Below are 20,300 nucleotides of genomic sequence, written 5' to 3'. Positions count from 1 at the left end.
TTTTTTCCAAGCCGCTAATAAAAATACATTTACCATTCAACAGAATGATTAATATACAAAAAAATAGCACATTTTGCAAAATTAATATTATTTTTTCAGTCAGGAGCTATTCCACAGAATACTTTCGTTAGAAATGACAGCTTTTCTCGAAGTAGTTTTGAAAAAAAAATAGTTCAAGGTTGAAATTAACAGTATGGCCTGATGAAATGTCAAGGCTTCTCTCTTGAATTATAACTGTGTTTGACTTCACTATGTATTGAAATCTCAAGTCTGTAGCTGACAACTGCAAAAGGACAAGGCACACTGTGGTGGGTTTACGAGTCTAACTGCAGAAAATCTGAAGTAAGAATTGGCACTTTTTTACATATATGTTATCAGGTAGGTTACAAAATTTAAAGTAATCATTCCAACTGGTCACAGCAAGTCAGACAGGTTTTCTAAGGGCAAAGTAAGTTTGAGAAGGGATCTAGAAATCTCAAGTTTTCTGCAGTACCTTAGTCAAGTGGAAAAGGTTTCATACACTTGCTCTATCAAAAAGGCAAGATGTGTTACAAATTGTAAGGCACGGATATTATAGAACACTCTTTTCTTGAATAAAATGATCTATAAATTATATAATTGTTACAACTGGGAGCAGCCATTTTGCTCTTGCTTTATTTCTCAGTGCTGACTGTTTCTTGACCAAACATCTCTATCTTTTCTAATACTGCACCACTGTCTGCTGGAGGAGTCTTTCCTGAGCAGTTTTCCTTGTTTCTTCCCATTTCTGTAGCTTCCTCCAAAGTATTAGTCAAAGGTTTTCCAAGTGTCTCTGGAAGCATTAATGTTAATATTCCACTCAGAAGAGCCATGATTCCAACAAGTAACTAGAAGAAATAAAAAGTAGCTGTAAGGGTAGAAATGTTTTTCAAGGTATGCAAATCTTCAGTCTTGCTTGATATAAATAGAATTCAACGAACTGTGATGCAAAGCAAATACCACAAGTCTAAAATGCTGACTGTATGTATAAAAGATCTGCTTTTTTATTGTGTAAATGAAAGCTTATGCAGCAGAATTAATGAAGAGTAAGTGTAGAATTAACAAGTGAAGTGTTTTTTTTTTCCAAAAGGGATCAATACAGTGCAAGGAGGAATAATTATATTTGAGAAGAGAGAATACATATATCTTCATTTGGTATTTCTATTACCATGCCTGTTTTTCAGAACAGATTATATTATTGTTTACGTTTATTTTACATGCATGTTCACAGAGCTGTAACTTCCCTGACACCTATAACCTTAAACCACAGTCTATCTCCTGAACCTCTCCTCCTGTACCTATGTCCCTGCTCCTCCAATGTCCAGCCAGAGAATTTCTAGGTACAGACTGCTGGCCTGGAGCCACAGAAGTGTGCATCCATGCTCGGGAGAGCACTTCAGCAGAAAAAGTAACTCTCAACAGGAATATTTTGATGAATTTTAATTAAAGATCCAGTAAGGGTGCAGGCCATATCTGATGTGCAACAGGGCAATATCTTGAATTTATCTGTGGCATATATGCTACCGTAAGAGCATGCTTCAGTGGCAAGGAGCAAGGACCAGGACCATGTTGGGTAGATGCAGAGGAACACACATGCTTCACGAGTATCTCTTCTTCCCCTTCATTTCTGTGCTTTGATCAGTGAGAACAGTTTCCACTTTCCTCCTTTGAAGTACAGAACAGGCATTAAAACCTTGACATCCTTCCAATGTTAGGTTATAAATAATCCAAATCTCTCTTGATTTAGATGCTTCTGCACAGCACATCTTGCCTGGCCTCAGTGTTTTTCCATTTCATGACTGTGTTCTTTGATTCTGTATTATCTTTATCTGGTCCTGTGCTGATTCTCAGGTTGGCTCTGTTTGTTTAATACTTGCCCTACAAGTGTGAGAAGGGACATTTGAAACTACTACACTTTTGTCCCTCACACAGCGCTGAAAGCAAGAACTGGCTTGCCACTATCTGCATCTAAGTGAGACTTTCTCCTCAAGTCAGAAAGAAGAGTTAAAACTGTGCTCCACTGTGGCCTTGAACAGAGCTGTTTTCATGCAAATGCACTCTGCTGCTTTTCCCTCCCCTTGTGTTAAAAGAATGGCTTGTCTCAAGCAACTTCTAGAGAAGCAGAACTCACATGGTTGCATACACTCTTCTCTCTACAAAATATTGCTTAATAGTACAAGTGACAGTGAAAATAAAATACTCATTCCCTCACCAAGAGAAATTACAAGAAAAAATTCCTAGCAGAGAGAGGACCAGAGGAAATGGTATTGAGTGACAAGAATGCAAAGTGTCTGAAAGATCAACTGAAACAGAGAACACACTCATTTCTGAGTGACAAAACTCTACTATTAAAAACTATTTTCTGCCATGGCAAGATAAGAGGAATTGCAAAATGGCAGCTATTCCACACTAACCCTTCTTATGCATTTTCTTAGGCTGTCGTACATTTATAACTGAGAATACTGAGGGATACTGAGGATACTGAAGCTTAAAGAGTACTAATTTATTTGAATATCCATACGTTCTGAGTTTATGAGAACAAGGTCATTACTGATATCTGACAGTAAGGTTAAAGCACCACTGTGCTTTGAGGATGTATGTCTTCTCTGTTTCAGTTGGTCTTCCAGACAGTTTCTTCTAGTGTTTCACTTCCTCATTAACCTACCACTTATTCCCTGCAAACTCCCACTGTCATAGACACCTGCACAACACCACCTTTCCTGCCTTTAATTCAGCTCTTTTTACTCTATTCCATCACTGTGTGTCTCTTCTATTCAGTGTGAAAGCTGCTGCACCCCAGGCTAATTCCCTGTGTTCTACCTGACTCTACAAGGCATTTTCCAATGTTTCCTATGAAAGACAGAATATTAAACAATTAAATCAGAGTATATTAATGAAATGACTTTTCAAGCATCTTTTTTTTTTTTCCTCTCAGGGACAGTATCCACACTTATCAATGAAGTCATATTCACGAACAAGACTTTAGAAAACTTGTCATCCTTCTTCATGAAGGATCTAGCCCTTTCTGTGTTCCTAACACAAATAGTATGTGTCCATTATGCCTGCGTGTAACACTGTCCATATGTAATTCAGCATCAGAAAACGTTTTCCTGATATAGCCAGTGAGTTAAATGTTTATGGAATGAAGTGTACTACTGTGCAAAATATGTAAGTATGTTTAAGCTCCACTGAAATTAATGTGGCAGCTGTGTATGTTTAAGTCGCTGCTTTTTCAGGCTCTTCATTTGAAACCTGACTTTCTGCTTAGTCAAACTCTCACAGCATTTCCAGCACTTCAGTGCATCCAGCAGTTTCTAGCAGCTACCATGAGTAACTTCTAAAAGATGTGCCACCATTTTTTTTAAATGTCTTCCAAGCTACCTGCAGCAACAAATTTAATTTCCCACCGGTATAAGGCTGGGAGATAGCAGACTTGTACTAGAAAGAGAGATAATTTGCATTAAATATCCCTACAAAATAACAGTTCTACTTTCAAGAACAAGAGATTCTTCTGGTCTGCCAATCAAATATGTTTATATCTGATTGCTTGGAACCAACCTAAAGATGTAATCTTACTTGCAAAATCCCTAATTCAACTGCAACCACAAGAAGTTTAAAAAACAGGATTTTCATTCATTTAACTTCACTGACCTCAGTGGAGTTATTTTTGTTTGTACCCTGCAATACATTTGACAGAAAAATCAAGGTCCTGTTAAAGGACTAACGTAACGTAATTCTGAACCACTGAGAAACACAAATAGGATATACATAAAGCAGCACTTTTACTAAACTCTTCTTGAAAGTTGTCACATAAAAACCACATTTAGCAAGCTATTCAAGATTTACAGGCATTCAAATGAGATGTTTGCATTGCTCACAGGTGGCATAAATGTATGTGAGGCAGACTGTCAAACAAATAGTGGTATTAAATGCTTGACAGTTTATGGTGTATACTATAGGTCAACGTGATGTATATCAGTTTACTCAGAAATGTAATCAATTTAATTTCACTTTTATTCCAAAACACTTTCTTTACCTAAGACTTGGCAAGCTATGCTCCGTGCTAAGATAAGCCTATTTAATAAACTGACAGTTGCTTTATAGTAGGAACTAATAATGAAAACATATTCAGTTAACTACTGCACAGCTCTAGAAATTCTATGGGGACTTCTTGCACACTGAGAGTTGCCCATAGCTGAAATAATTCCTCTGTTTACATTGCCATTTGCACTGTTTTCCAGCATTCATCATCTGTGGTTTGACGGCAGCACTCCTGCACAGATAAAGCTTATCTCAGCTAGTAAAGGCAAAACATGACCAGAGAAAGAGAACATTCCCTCTTGGCTGCTCTGTTATGCAAATGTTGTTTTCTGTGCCTTTTCTAAGATGCTATAGTGGTTAGTATGGGGTCATTACTAATAAAGAAAACAGTTTTTAGGAGCACAAGGGAATAAATTATTTTGTGGTCTGCTTCCTCTTCTTTGTTTTCATCCAAAACAATTGAATGTAATTAATTTAAACTGTGAAACAAATTCTCAAGAATCTCTCAGACAGATCTCTAGCATCTATAATTTAAGGGTTTTTTTTGATTGTTTGTTTTCTTATTGTTGCAAATTCAAAAGGACACAATGCCACTTTTGCAAGAAATTCCAATGTGGTAGAAAAAAATCAGAGTAAGAATCTAGGTCGAAGACACATCCCATTATATTTTTACCTTCTGATATATATAGTTTACATATAACATTGCTTTGCTAGTCACAGCAAACTCTAAGGGCTTTTGAAAGAACTCAAACTATTTTTAAATTGTTAATAAGCTCCTGACCACTTACACCCTTAATGTAAACTTTAAAATTACTTATAATTTTGCATCAGCATAAATTACCTTCCAGGAGACAAAAAAGTTATTGAAAAGCTGCATGACTTCTAAGCAGCAAATGCCTCATAGGAGGAATGTAATCAAAAAATACAATTCGTTGTGAGAAGGAAAGAAACAAAATATTTTGTCCAAAATGAGTTTGAAGCTACATAATGCAGAAGAAATGCCCAAGATCTATGAAGGAATGGTCCCCACCTGTCTCCTCCTGAGGCAATTAAAGATTAGGATCCAATAGTAGCATGACCTGGAAATCATCTACATTAGAGTGCACTTAATGAATCCAAGGTTCTGTTCCTTGTCAAAATCATTGTAAATATCAATATATCATTAGCTTCTCTCTTTTTTTTCTCTATTTCATGAACTGTTTTGTTTGGATCAAAAAATAAAAAATACAAAACAGGAACTGTGGGACAGATATGAAGACCAAGCATAGTGAAGTCTAAGACAGTCTTGATCTTTTGGAAGGTTATTCCAAAGGTCCACGGAAGCCAGGGAAATTGTTAAGGAAGACTATTAAAAAAACAACACAAACAAAACAGCCACCATGGTGAATTTCCTAAATGGAAATACTCTTCTCTTTGTAAAGGTTAAGAGTAAGTTATTAGCATGGTCTGCAGAGTAAAGAAGTATGGACTTGAGACACTTCTTAAATGTTACATGGGAGATAAAATATAATTTTGTGGGAAATATTTTTATCAAAATTTATACTAGGATCCAGTGCAAACAAATGTTTGCGCATCACAACGATTTCTCAGATTCCAGTGACTCAAAGTCTCCCTTCTGCTTAAGCAATAGGAATTTACTAACTTTTGAGTCTTAAGATTTGGAACAATAATGGTTCATTCAATTATTTTCAGAAGAAAAGTTTAACTTTCAGTTCCTGAAAAGACAAGTGACACACACATCTTTACAGAACATGAAATGTTTATCAGTGAAATAAATACTTACAAGTGGCAAGAAAATCCAAACACTTCTCAGATACACACAAAAAGGAGCAACCACACTGCCTACACGGCACATCATGCTCCCACTTCCAACAGCAAGCGATCTATAAATGAAACAAGTATTCTGATGAGAATTCTAGCAGATACAGCAAACGATTGGAAATTGTTAACACCCATAGGATGAGTTGAAATTATACTAGAAAGCTATCGGCTCAACAACCTAAGTTTAAGTTTGAGTGAAATTCAGCTACTTCTAAAACTAAGATTAAAAATAAGATTAGCGTTCAGTGTGCACTACAGCATGAAGGACTGGGGCTTTTAAGAAAGGCATATGTAACATGCAAGAAAATACTGAGTATTCTTTTAATTCCCCAGTGAAACCAATCAATGGCCAAGGAAATGAAAAATTAAGAAAACTTTACTGTATGGCCAAATACTAGACAGCTCTGAAGCAGCAGCAGAACTTGTCTTTTAGACCATCACTGCACATGTCAAGAGCTGCTGGCCCTGGCCCAAAGGAAATAACAACACAACAATGAAAAATACCTTCCGGCAAAAATTCTTACCTTACAATTGTTGGGTACAGTTCTGCTGTGTAGAGGTATATAAGGCCAAATGCCACACCTATTGAAAATTTTCCAGCCATATTTGCCAAGATAATTAACACATTAAAGTCCTATTGAAAGAGATCACAAATAAATAAATAACAAGAAAACATCACTGTTCCAAACTTAAATTAAATCCATGACTCTTCTTTAAACAAAAAGCAATATTTTACTTGTTTTTTTTCTTTAAAGCAAGTAAAGTGCCCACACAACTTTTTACCAGTCCTGGTTCTCTGAAGCCCTGGGAACGTTTTACATTTGACTCCAGCAACAGTACTCTGAAGTCTGTACTGAAAATACAGAAATCTATCCTTGATTAGCAGCTGGATTTTAAAAGCATATGATTTGGAAAGAGCAGCTGCATCTACAGACTTCAGGATCGATAAAATAAATGTCTACTGTAGGAACACTTCCAACAATATATGACTAACCTGAGGTATGAACATAATTAAAACACAGATCAGTGCACTTAAAATAAGGAACGGAATGAGTGTGTTTCTCCTTCCCAGTTTGTCCATCCCAATGCAAGCAATGATATAGCAAGGCAACTCCACAGCACCTGTCAGTATGAAATTATTTGGTTTTAAGTCATGATTACACATATTCATCTTATAACTCTAGCTTCCTCTTTATGGGGATTCATTTGATCTAGGAAGTTAGCTTGATTTTACACGTCATAAATATGCAAAATCTAGAGACAACTGAAGTGTTAGGCTCATTCATTTGGTCACAGAAATGGCAACAGAAGATGAAAAACATGGCATAAGGTACGTCAGTGGGGGATGGTGGAGGACAAGTGGAACAGGTTTTACAGCACAGAGCAACTCCAAGTCTCTCTGAGGTGGAAAATTACAGAAAACAGCAAGCCTTGCTTTAAAGACAGGGCAGCTGCTTACAATAACCCACTTCAGTAGATTTTCTCTTCCTAACGTCTCTTTCCAGAGAAAAACTTAACACAGCCATATGGGACCAGTATTTGGCAGGAACTGTTCACAAACCCTGTTTAAGCATGGTTTGCCCCCAGATAAATTACACTGATCCTAAGCCATTCTGGAGATGTTCCAAGCCAACTTGCTCATGAAGAATCTCGCTACGTCCAGGGTAAGGTCAGGGAAGAATGTAAGAACGTATACACTGAGTAGATGTACTGTGTTGATGCACTTAAAATACTGGGAAACAAATGCTGGGGGTTTGTATCGGTAAAAGCAGGCTGCAGCCAGTCGCACTATGTTAGTCTGTTAGAATATTTTTGGAAGAGGTGGGCACAGTGATTTACTTACTGTGCTCCATCATTAGCACACACTCTTCACCATGCCAGCCTACCAAAAGACTACAATATTTGACAGACAACCCAAACTCAACTTCTAAGAGTCCCAGTCCTTCTGTGCGCTGATGTACATAAGACAGCCACACACTTCACTGAGAGCACTGGGTCAAGTAAAACAAACTACATGATTTATTCCCCTGCTGCCTCAGAGCTGTATGCCCAACCTGAAGTTTTCTGAAGTCAATGGAATATTTTCACAGATTTTTTACAAACAAACTTCAGGTCAGGCCTTTATGAACAATGTATATACCAGAGGAATATTACAGTCAGGTCAGCAAAAGAATAGTATGACTAAAAATGCATTTTTGGGAAAAATAAAATTACCCCTGCTTCTGAGAATTGTAAATCTATTTTCTGTACAGACTGACTCGGCATATTATGACTGCACATAACTATAGCCTTGACTTTTTCTATGTTTTCCTAGTTTGTGCTTTTAACAGAATGCTATAAGCATTTTGTATTGCTGGTCCACTGCCATTAGGCTTTGCATGGATCTGCCAGATGCTTGCGGGATGAAGAGGAGAAAATTAGAATATGGTTTTACAGTCACAAAGACAAAGAGAGAGGAACTCTGTACGCTGACAAATTCTCAGTTCTTTCCTTTTGAGAAACAGTGAGGTTTCTTCCTGCATTAATCAGCTTTATGACCAATTAACAATAAGAATTTGGAACAAGGTGCACAGTTGGATGAATAAAGTTAAAAAACTGGCTGTCTAATCTCTAGACATTTCCAAGTTTCATGTTTTAGTTCTGTCAGAAAAAGAATAAAGTACAAAAACTATTTACCTATGAGAAACAGATTTAAATATTCATTGCCTCCTAGATTGACAGAACTCAGGGAGAAGACGTAGTACCCCAGGCTCCCAGTGAACCAGACCAGCCAGATCGTGATGGTCCTTCTTGCAATGTACCAGTTACAAAACAGATCTAAGATGTTGTGCTTCTTGGTTGAGGATGTGTCATTGGCACTTGTTCTGCCAGTGCCTGGGTCCTCTTGTTGGACTGAGCACAGTTCAGACACTTTGCAGGGAGTGCTTGCTTTGTTCCATCTTGCCATTATATTGATTACTTTTTGTGCATCCTCATATCTTTTCTCTGACAGGAGCCAGAGAGGTGTTTCTGGGAGCATCCAGCAGCACAAAACAAAGGGAAGAGTTGCTACGGAGAGAAATATCTGATACACCCACCAGGTTCGAACCAAAAATCCCACGAGTGCCACAACCATAATTCCCAAAGCAAAAAAAGCATGGACATGCATAGAAGCCCAGGTTCGTGCTTTAGTGCCAACAAATTCAGTCACATAAACAAAAGCCACAACCAGATAGCCACTTGAAACCTGGGGAATGGAGAAAGAGAAAAAAAAAAAAAAAAAAAGGTGAGGGTGAGGTTTGCATCTACTTTTCTTGTGCAACAAGAAAGCATTCCTCAATTAAGTACATTTAAATGGCACTGCATTGACTTGTTACTCAGCGACAGAAAAAAGGCAAACCTGAAAACAAATCAGTTGGAGAAAAAGCTCACTCACACTTTCAGAATACTTGGGAACTGCGTTCAAAGGCATGAAGTACTTTTGAATGCTTCCCTTCAGTGTGCAGAGCCAGCAAGAGATGCCTGAAAGAGAGCCTAACTAGTCGTGGGCACTTCACCTCCAAAAATCAAGACCATTATGATAATCACAAACAGGATGCTCAGGAAATGGAAGTCCCCCAAAGTAACTGCTGCATCTGAAAATCTCAACCTTGGCTTTTAAGTAAGCTATTACTAATCTGCATGACACAGAACAGCAAATTTACTGAGAATTACCTTTTGTACTCTTGTAAACAGTCATCACATCACATTTTTACAATGTTGGAAGAGAAGCTCATTTGCACAGTTACAGTTTCTCATACATGTCTAGCCATACTAACAGAATGGAATTACTGGCATATTCTTCATTTAAGGATTTTCTCATTGAATATACATTTTTATATGTATTTTGCATACATTTCAGTTTTGCTACTCTAAGCTCTTGTTAAAACGTTTCAAAGCACAGCTAGAAGTTCTAGGCTAGAAAATATTCCAGTAGATTATTTTGATTGATCAAATAATAAAAAAGTAAGTAATCAATTTTCTGGTTACAGATCTGCCAGTTAATAAACTCTTGTCTGTGAACCCACTGAAGCTGACAGGAAAGTTGTGCTGTTCTCAGTGGTTCAGGATTAAAACTTCACATCTCCTTCTCTCAGATCAGTCCCCAATGGACAGTTAAAACCCATGGCATCTGTTTTGTCAGAGCTTTTTGCATTTATAAACTACCACAGCCCCCAGCATCAACAGCCAGAGAGCCAGCGAATGGAATCCTGGTGATTTCACTGATCAAAGCTGAAATGCCCATGCAGCTTTCTTGCTGGGAAATCCTTCTGAGCTCTAATCAGGCAAAGGCAGCTCCAGGTACAACATCCTCTCTTGACTGCCCACAGGAATAAGTGAAATTATGTGTTTACTTTCAGATTTCCAACCTCTTTTAAGCACCTTACACCATTTTTCTTGTGACTGCTTTCTAATGTCTTGATGCATTGTATAGTGAAAGACTATAAATATACTTTTGAATGTAAAAACTGGTTACCATATATATCTTATATAGATACCAGATATATAGATATATATGTATGTAGTATAGATATACACAGACACATATACCAGAACACCCTTAAGGACATTATAAACACCTAAGTGCTAAGCATGTCTACCTATTTATTTAGTACTTCAGATATAGTTTGAAAGACCAAAGAGATGCATAGAAGGGAAAAAGTGCATCTCTCCTCCATCATTGCAAATGGCAGAGATAAAAATCATACTTATTATAGATTTGTTATTTATAAGAAATATATACTCCATTTGTAACAACAAGGAGAAATGCAATGCCAGTTGCAGTGCAAAAACCAGAGTTCACTGCTCACACTTGGTATTTAATTACCAGTCCAGCAGAGGTTGGGATGGAGGAGGTACCAAACACTGCTTCATACAGATGCTTTCTATTAATTCAAAGAGGAAAAGTGCTGTGGTCCAAGAACATTCAGACTCTCCCTGCTCTGCTGAAATAAGTGCAACAGACGGGGCTTTAGAATAACGAAGCAGAAGAGGAAGTAAGAAAAAAAAAGGGGGGTTTCCTGAGAAGGGGAAGGAAAAGACACATAAAAGAGCCAGGGTGAGCTCTTTTCTTACCATAGCAAGGAGAAAGCGGACAATCACGAAGCTGTAGTAGTCAAACGTGAATGCCACTGCAATGCCAAATACAAACTGACCAGCACTTGTGAACCACATAACACGCTGTCTTCCCAGTCTGCAAATCACAGCAGCAATAAAATGATGAGCAACCATAAACATTCTGTCAAATTAAAACTGCAACTTTAGAGAGCCTGTCTGGAAGTGAGTCTGAAAATACCTAAGGCTCTCACTCACCAAAGAAACGTTGGATTACTTTCCTGTATTTTCCTTGCCACATTAGAAAGAAAAATCTTATTTTTTCAGCAATTCCAACAAAAGGAAAATGGAAACTCCTATGGAAAAAGGTTCTGTTCTGGAATTTTTCCAGAATTCTTGCCAGAAGTAAACAGTACAAGTGACATTATATTACTCACACCCAGTATCAAGGTTAACTTCCCCGTAACTAATCTGCAGACTTACTCTGCCATATTTATAAAGTCAGTATGTAAGACTTGCTTTTTTCAGATATTCATTTGCAAACAACAACACCTCACAGCTCTTTCCGGCACCCTCCCCTCTTTCACCAGCCCTGACCTGGAAGATGTATGAGGAAGGAGTCATTACACACATCTGATTTCTGACCCCTTCCAGAAGAGATCCCAGTGAATCCCAGCTGGCTCTTCTGCTGGGAAATCTGTTAATTGGGAATGGGAGGAACCCACAAACTTATTTCTCACCAGCCAGAATGTGTCAGAAAATAATAACTTTCAGCTGTAAAGTCCATGGTTGTAAAACTGCAACTCAGGATGCGTGTATTATCTCAACTGACTGTTCATGGCTTAAGTTAATTGAAATGAGAACAGTATGAACCTAACTTAATAAATCATGTCTGGATATTAATTAATAAAGCTACAAATTACTTAAGGGACACAGAACAAATGCTGGCATTATATTCTGGTTTTGTACTAAATACTGTTTTGCAAAGCCTTGAACTGGGAGGAAGGATTGATTCCATTGCATTCCCACATTATCACACCATAATGCTGTGCTAATGAAGAAAAACTAGAGAACAATGTGGTTGGGCTCCTCTTCCTCCTCATAGTGTTTGCTGTGGAACACATCTTCACCCTCCATCTAACAGAGCTGCTACCTAACAAGCTCCTCTAGAGAAAGGGATGGATAAAGGAGTCTTCAAATCAAAATACAAGTATATAATCTGTCTGGGACAGTACAGTGTAGCTTAGGAAACTGAATGTCATATAGACAGACAGGCACAGGGGATACTGAATCTCACTGAATGCCACTTCTGAGCCTGCTTGTGAAGCTGGCTCTCAGAAAACAGCAGGCAAGGCAAAGCCATAGGGGCAACTGAAGGACAGTGTTGGCACAGCAATCACAAGAAGGCTCTGGTGGGGGCCCTGGGCTGGCTGGTGCTCCTTTGGCTCAGGCAGACCTCTGGTCATGCTGGTTAACAGGTGGAACCACAGCAAAGCACAATGATGACCCTTTTTCCTTCTGTCTAGACTATCTTTCAGGAGGCAGAATTTGAAGCTCACCTTTCAAGCAAAAATTGCAATCAGGCAGCAAGGTGAAAAAGAGGCTTGCTCAATCCCTCAAAGCCTTTGCATCAGTCCCAAAGAGCTGAATTCATGCCAGAGGTCAGGTATTTTTTATTTCAACATATGTGGGTTTTAATCCTCCTGTAGCTCTCAAGCAGTTTAGCATATCCAGAAACAAATGTAGGCTATCATGAGGAATCTCTCCTTGTGGAGAACAAGGTGAACACCTACTCTCAGGCTTTTACGGTTTTACTCTTGACTGTTACTGTTCCTCTTACAAAAAAAAAATTATTGGGACAAAATGCTAGCTAGCTGCACAGGGCAATCGGAGGGACCAAGCCTAGAACAGTGGATGATATAAAGTAGGAAATAAATTCCAAAAGCAAATAATTAGCAAAGACACTGGAAAATTAGTACTTGCTATGTGAAAAAGAAACTGAGTTAAATGTATCTGCGAATAAACAACACTGAAACCTCCTGAATTTGTACACAATGAATGAAAACAACAAAACAGATATACATGCACGGAGTTACTATAGTCTAAATGTACAGTGCTCAGGGACGGCACTTTACCTGTCAGCAATGTCACCAAAAATCACCGCTCCAACCAAGACTCCAAGCATGAACGTAGGCTGGATTAGTTTTGCCAGCCATTCTCGGTCACAGACCAGATCCCACTGCGTAACAACAGTGCTCTTCCATTTTGTATCATCATAGAGAAATCCATCAGAACAAGAAAATATGGTCTTGTTGCCTTTATACTCATATGCTAGATCAAAACTGACTTCTCGTTTGGACTTGCTGCATTGATTAAGTTCCCAGATTTCTCCATTTTCCAGCTCAGCTACAATGTAATTTTCTGTTGGTGTCCACATTGTCCAGATGTCCTCTAGACTTGCTTTAGAGGAGTTGTAGAAGAGAATGCTACTCACATTTCCAGGGAATCCACATACAAAGTTAGGAGTAACAGCCATGAACACAGATGCTAAGTAATGGATGCCACATGACATAGCTTGAAAGACAGACGCAAAATATACATATGCTTGAAATCTGCAAAGGGAAACAAAAAAGCTTTACTGAGGAAAAGCCTTATGTAAACACAAAACCATCAACACAATTATTTTGCTAGGATCAGTCCAGTCATTGTGGCACAGTTGTAAATGGAGGCATCATTTATTGTCTAGTAGTCTGTTATGTAGTGTGGCTTCAAAAACAGCTAAGCCTTGCAAGGAACCAGTGATAAGAAAAGATTCACAGTAGAAGCCATCTGTCCTCAGGAAATATCAGATACCTCTTTTGCAAAAAAATCAATACTGGTCTTAGCTATACGTATGGCTGCATGGAGAAGACCATTTAAAAGGAATAAATTCTGAGTTTAAGTGTGAAGTTGGAAGTGACCAATGCCATCCCATCAAAATCTCTCAGAAGAAGATCTGAGGTTACAAGAATGGTGAGAGGAACCAGGATGTTGCAACCTCAGCTTCATAGGGATAGAAATAGGCACATCAAATAAAACAAAACAAACACATTATGCCCTTCATTTCACATAACTGTATCCATGTACCCCTACTCCATCTATCCTCCACCTTGCTTTACTGCCTCAGAAAGACCAAGAGATAATACATGTAGACAAGTGTAGTGGAAGACAGAACCTGAAGGGTGAACTGCTTTGTAACAAAACACATCTGTAAATCTGGGGGGGTTCTGGCTTAAGCAGAGTGTGCAGTTATGTATTAAAGATGGTATCATAAAACAAACATGGTAAAAGAATGTTTTACGCATTGTTTGAAGTTTGTCATTTTAACAGCTTTTAAAATATGCTTGAGATGCAAGCAAATCTTTTGTGTATAGAATGCACATATTCTGAATGTCAAAAGACTTGCAGTAAACTCCAGTATCACTCACTGGAAATTCTAGGAGATTCTGATAGTTTAAACATAAGGAGTCCTTTCCTCAAATAACTATTAAAATTATGCACAGAATTAGTAAAACATTTGTTCGGAAACAAAACAAAACAATATAGCTTTTGTTTCTCCTTCCATTTTTTTATTTACTGGAAATCAACCTGTTACACTAACTTGAAAAAGCCCTGAGTTTCTACGCACACATCCTTCATGCAGCATACACCAGAGCTAGCAGGAAACAAAAACCAGCTTTTTTAAACATGATCACAGGCTGTCTCTGCTGAAGTTATGCCTAAAAAACAGTTGCCTTGAAATGTCTTGTGCTCATAACAAATGCAACCTCCAGATCACCCTCTACTAACGTGTATGCATTCTAGCCTTGAATTCTTCTGGTAAGGTTTACAACACAACCTAGCCTAGGACTTTTAATCATCTATCATCATGATTTCTAACGAATTTCTAAACTATGCAGAGCCAAAGTATTTAAATACATTTTGCTGGATACAGTGTCTTAATGTCCAATTAATCTGTTCAATGGAAAAGTTCTGTTGTGTAATCTAACACCTCTCACTATTCCTACCTCACAGAATCACCAGATGGCTGAGGTTGACAGGGACCTCTAAGTCCATCCAGCACAACCCCTGCTCCAGGAGGGACACCCGGAGCATGTTTTTCAAAAGCAGGCTTCTGAAGATTTCCAAGGAGAAGACTCTTTGGGAAGCTCTGTCACCCACACTGCACAGCAGTGCTGCCTGCTGTTCATACAGAACCTCCTGTGTTCCAGTTTGTGCCCCTTGACTCTGGTCCTGGCACTGGACACTATTGAAAAGAGCACAGTTCCATCTTGTTTGCACCGTCCCCTCAAGTATACGTGCACACTGCTGAAATCCCTCTAAGATTCCTTCTCTCCAGACTGAGAAGACCCAGCTCTCAGCTTCTCCTATCAGGAAGGGTGCTCTAACCTCTTCAACATGTTGGTGGTCCTCCATTGGACGTTCTCCAGTCCAGGTCTCTCTTATACAGGAGGATTCAGAATTGGACGTGGTTCTCCAGGTGCAGCCTCACCCCTCACTGAGCAGAGGGGAAAGACTACCCCTCTTGTCCTGCTGGCAATACTTAGCCTAATGCAGCAAAGAACACCATTAGCTTTCTTAGCAGCAAGGGCCTTCTGAGACCAAGGGTAATCTCCTCTGTCTTTAGTCTCCTGATGCTTAATTCTTTCTCTGGTAAATGCAAACCAACTTTCCATTCCTGTCTTTCCAATGGCAATATTGCCATTCAGAAGCAGTACTTTTTATCACTCCTTGCCTTGACAACTGCTCTACTGATTTTTCCACAGCAGTCTGAGGATAGGGTTGATGAACTAACCTCACAGAGGCAGCTCAATAAGTTGGGCTCCACTTCCCTCTTGAAGACTCTCACAAATGTTGTTCTCTTTCCCATCAAACCTATTGAGAGAGACAGTCAAGAGAAACTGGACATAACCATAGAAACCCTTAGCCCCAACGATCCTCTGTCAGAATAGCTTCTGGAGGACTAGGTAGCTGTCCATATGCCAAAGCAAGAGCAAAACTGCTCTGAAAGGCTTTTGAACTATCTTGGACCACTCAAGAAACAAAGGCTATACTCTTCTCCGTGTTAATGCAGAGAAATATGGTTAGCAACATTTATTAGTTTATCTTCTTCAGAGCTATTTTAACTGCAACTGTTCTCAACAAAAGAGAAAAACTCATTTTAAAAATAGCATAGCAAGATCAAATTCATAAACTTGGGCTATTGTAGTAGGATGCAAAAATGGGATGAAATCATGACTAGATGATCTCTAGCAGATCAGTAAGTGAGAGCCCTAGAAGCTGTACAACTACATCTTCTACTTCCTAATAAGGAGTGGCATACCTGGAACCAGGATGCCCAGAATTTGCAATATCTGTCACGCACCATGAAATTGTAGTGTCAGGCAGCTTAGCTGTTATTTCCCAGACTCAGGTGAAACAAAGTAATTTCAGATTCACATACATTCATCTTGAGCTTCCTAATTAGCTCTCTCAGCATAAGAAACATCAAGTTCAGCACCTCTCTTCCGCTCAGCAAAAGTGAGCAAGAAAAATACATTTATGCTCTTTCTTGTTTGAGAGACTTGAAGGAAGATAACAACCTGTAAGGATATAGGCTGAGAATATGGCAGGAACAAATGCACTGTATCATTTTTGTAAAACCTAAATCCCAAGAGCATAACCAGGGTCATAATTCTGATCAGTTTTAGCTTATCTCTGCACCAACTTCTCCCTTGAGAGTTTCACCTTATCTCCTCCTGAACACCTCTTACGATCACACTTCAATAACCATTTTGACAGACTGCTTCACTACCAAAGCATTCTGTTGGAAAATTTCTCATTAAATCTAATCTCCATGTCCCCTTATTTAGTGTGAGACTATTAGCTGCTTTTATAAAACATCCTTGTGCAACCTTGAATTAATCTTCCTTTTATCATTTCTTCATAGAGGAATATCAGATTTCCTTTTCTAGTTGCTTTGTAGAACTACACAAATTACAGTCCCTTACCCCTTCGTCATTTTTCCTTTGTGTCCTATTGAACAGTGTCCACCTCTACAAAAAGCAGTAAAAGATTTATTTTACAGAAATATCTGCGTCGTGCTACATTTTTCCTGTCTTTCAAGGGCTTTAACTAGATATAACTGGTTCTTGTAAAAATGTTCTTCAATTTTCAGTGTTAGAAAAATTTTATTCAGCTCCAACAAAGAAATCTGCTCTACAGTGCAATTATTTTCCTTACCTCATTTGTAGCACCTATGCTAAACAAACACTAAAAGTAAAGAATAATTCCAGAGAGGTGGTAACAGACATAATTTATGCCACTTCTAAGTCTGAAAATGTGTGTTTTTACACTGGAATAGTCACGCTGTTGCTGAATCCTGAAGGAAGGACTACACTGCAGTTTTCAACCTCTCACAGCCAAGGAGCAGGCAGAGGAAGCAGGAACAGGAGAGAAATACAGCTGCTGGATGTGAAGCTATAGACATGCCTGGCAGCACCAGTGGCTGAAGGCGTCCCACAGCCCTGCCTCCGCACTCTGTGGCTGCTTTTCTGTCTGTAAAAGCTCCCTACTGTTCTCTGCAGTAAAATTCCACAATGGGCTGGCTAGGACTCACTCTGAAAACATATACAAACCCCAAACCTGAAAGCTCACCTTTGCTGTGAAGGCAAAATTCATTGCTGACTACAGTAACATTTTGATGGTATCTCTGCCAGTGCCAGATTGAAAAGCCCAACCCCATGAACAGCTGAGTTTCTCTTGTGTATACCAAGAGCTTTGTTTCTAGAAGTCCTGAATGCATAGAGAGGTCAGGAAAATTGGACAACTCATACAATTACCAAAAAGGAGTTAATGAGGCCATCAGTGACAACATGTAGAAAGCATGAAAAGTATGCAAGGAGGATGCTACGTGGGATGGAAAAGTACTATAGACACACTGAACTTCACTTGCCAGAGCAACTGCAGATTGACAAAAGACAGAGAAAGCCATGGGCCCAGCCACATGGCAGACACAGGTTTGCTAGAACAGCGGACAGTGCTGAGCAAGGAGGCACACAGTGATGCTCCCTGCTCCATTGCTAGCTAGGTCCCTTCCCTGTGGACAGCTGGGTGTCCCAGGACATTTCACTGCTCTTCCCAGCCTAAAAACCATGGGTCTATTTCTTGGCCCACACTCAGGCAGCATCTCCTCTTTGAGGGAGGACAGCCTGCAGCTTGGGGGCCCTGGGGCACTCCCTGCAGCAGGCTGTGTGGGGGCACGAGGTGACAGCAGAATCCCTGCACTTCACTGACCCTGGTTAAAGTCTATGCTGTCTTTGCTATCTGCTGTAAATGATTAACTCTTTCCCTAATTCTTGAGTTAAGACCTCCAGACAGATAAGAAACTCCTCTATTAGCAAGCTTAAATCTCTCAACTGCAGGCAAGCATGCAACGTAATCCTTTTAGCAACCTCACCAAACTCCATTTTGAAAGTTAAATTTCCCTAACATAAAAGATACTGCAGCTCATGCACCTAAACGCTAAGAAAATTGCACTGCAGTAGCAATAAATACAACCAGCATTCACCACAAGAAGGCAAGGCTTCTCTCAGCAAAGTCTGTCATGTTTTCCTCTACTGAATTCAAAGAAGGCAGTCGTTGGAGAGGATATTTTATATGCCAGTTACCTTGATATACACATATTGCATTAGGTAAAGTATATAGTTGCAAGCAGTAATTTTCAATGACATCTTACATGTGGTGTTATTTTAATTTTTTTTTCAAATTTTTTAAGATCTGTGAGAATGAAGACTGTCCTAAAAACTCCAATAATCTGTCTCTTCACAGTATTTTTCCATCTCTTCAGTGACTTGCCACAGGAGATAATTATTTGGCAAGTACATTTTGTCACTCTTGCCAGGAGCGTCAAATATAGAAGTCAAGAAGACTTTGTAGGTTACTGCTCCAGTGCAGAGGCACTTAATGAATGCCAGAAGTCAAATGAGCATAAAACTGTCTTCATAAAAGCTTGAGCAAGACACAGCATGAAAATGTGCCAGTCCTTCTTAAAATATTTTCGTGAAATTTATCTCCAGTTATTCTTTTTCCAGTTTACAGCTTACAGTAAAAATAGAATACCTTCACATTTTCTGATCCTTCTGCGTAGGTTTTGTTATCTAAGAAAAGCAAATTTTAACACCATAATTTCAGTACCTGAACTGAAGAAACACTGAGAATAATGAACTAGATCCCAGACCACTGTGACTGTGGCTGTAGTCTCATGACAGAACATACCCTGTGGCACTGTCCTTGTAAGATATTTCTTCCCTTCTCCTTTCCCACAGTTTATTTATTCCCTGAGACATAGTGATCCCCTGAGAATCTCCTCAGTTGTGGTGGTACTTTTTTATGTGCACCAGCTGGGAATTTTATCTGGGAAACTGATCTATCTTCAAGAAAAAAAAAAAAAAAAGACATCAAAACAGATGATTTTAAAAAAGAAACAAGCCAGATCAGTTGTTTGATCTAATCTACTTTGCATCCATGCAAGCAGTCACTAGCAGTCTCATTGCAATGTGGCTCATCTGGGAGGCACTATCTGAAGGAGACATTGCCGCATATATGTTAGAGGGCAAACCCCTACCTCAGAGAACTTGCCAGTTATTGCAGTGCACACCTGGGACAAAATGCATTGTTAGACAATAATTAGACAGGTATTTTCCTCAGACTAATTGTTTTCTTGTCTATCCATCAAAGAGAGGAGATGGGAAACCGATGGCAAATCTATTAGATACTCTTCAAAAGCTAGTATAAAACTTTAAAAATCCTTCCATTGTAGGACAGAGTCCCACAGCTGTCCTATGATTAGCAAAAAGACCACAAGTTTTAAAAGAACTCTTTTTACTGTTTGCCTTTTCAACCACCTTGCTAGCAAATGTTGCTGCTGTGCCGCATACACTCACCAGCATGGCTTCAGTGAAATGAAACTTTCAGATATCTATCATTTCTGAAAGAACTTGTGTTTAGTGACTATCTACAGTTCTGCAATCCACTCTTTTCTTCTTCTTCTTCTTTTTTTTTTTAATGTGAGAAAAACTATTCAGCATTCTTTCCACTCAAAAACAACAGGTTGTGATTACTTACACTTACACGTTTACTTTTTGATATAAGCTCAATGAGGCACAGGAGAAGTATTTTTGCTATGGTATAGAAATGGCAGATTTTGAACCAGTCTTACATACACAACAGACATGGCCTTACCTGCCTGATAGAGTCATGATTTTAGGTGGTTTAAACTATGCAAATAGTCTCAGCACACACCAGCAAGATGGCCATTTCCAGAATCT

The 20,300-nt window shown here is 38.9% G+C and overlaps 1 protein-coding gene across 1 annotated transcript in view; it reads right to left on the bottom strand.

Moving 5' to 3' along the window:
• The window catches only part of SLC22A16 (solute carrier family 22 member 16), a 31,475-nt gene continuing 11,175 nt past the window's right edge, over window positions 1–20,300 (bottom strand). The window contains exons 2-8 of the mRNA XM_065736919.1: window positions 13,089–13,565; window positions 10,975–11,092; window positions 8,557–9,106; window positions 6,875–7,002; window positions 6,405–6,514; window positions 5,843–5,942; window positions 1–866 (exon numbers count right to left, since the gene is read on the bottom strand). Of these exons, the coding sequence (XP_065592991.1) occupies window positions 654–866; window positions 5,843–5,942; window positions 6,405–6,514; window positions 6,875–7,002; window positions 8,557–9,106; window positions 10,975–11,092; window positions 13,089–13,525 (1,656 nt within the window). The 5' untranslated portion in view covers window positions 13,526–13,565 and the 3' untranslated portion in view covers window positions 1–653. The remainder of the gene's footprint in view (window positions 867–5,842; window positions 5,943–6,404; window positions 6,515–6,874; window positions 7,003–8,556; window positions 9,107–10,974; window positions 11,093–13,088; window positions 13,566–20,300) is intronic.

Source organism: Cyrtonyx montezumae, unplaced genomic scaffold (genome assembly GCF_038088225.1).
Source record: "Cyrtonyx montezumae isolate F1298 unplaced genomic scaffold, pur_monq_1.0 scaffold_0, whole genome shotgun sequence".
NCBI lineage: Eukaryota > Metazoa > Chordata > Aves > Galliformes > Odontophoridae > Cyrtonyx > Cyrtonyx montezumae.
Note: the sequence above shows the minus strand (reverse complement) of the source record. Positions and strands in the feature narration are given on the sequence as shown.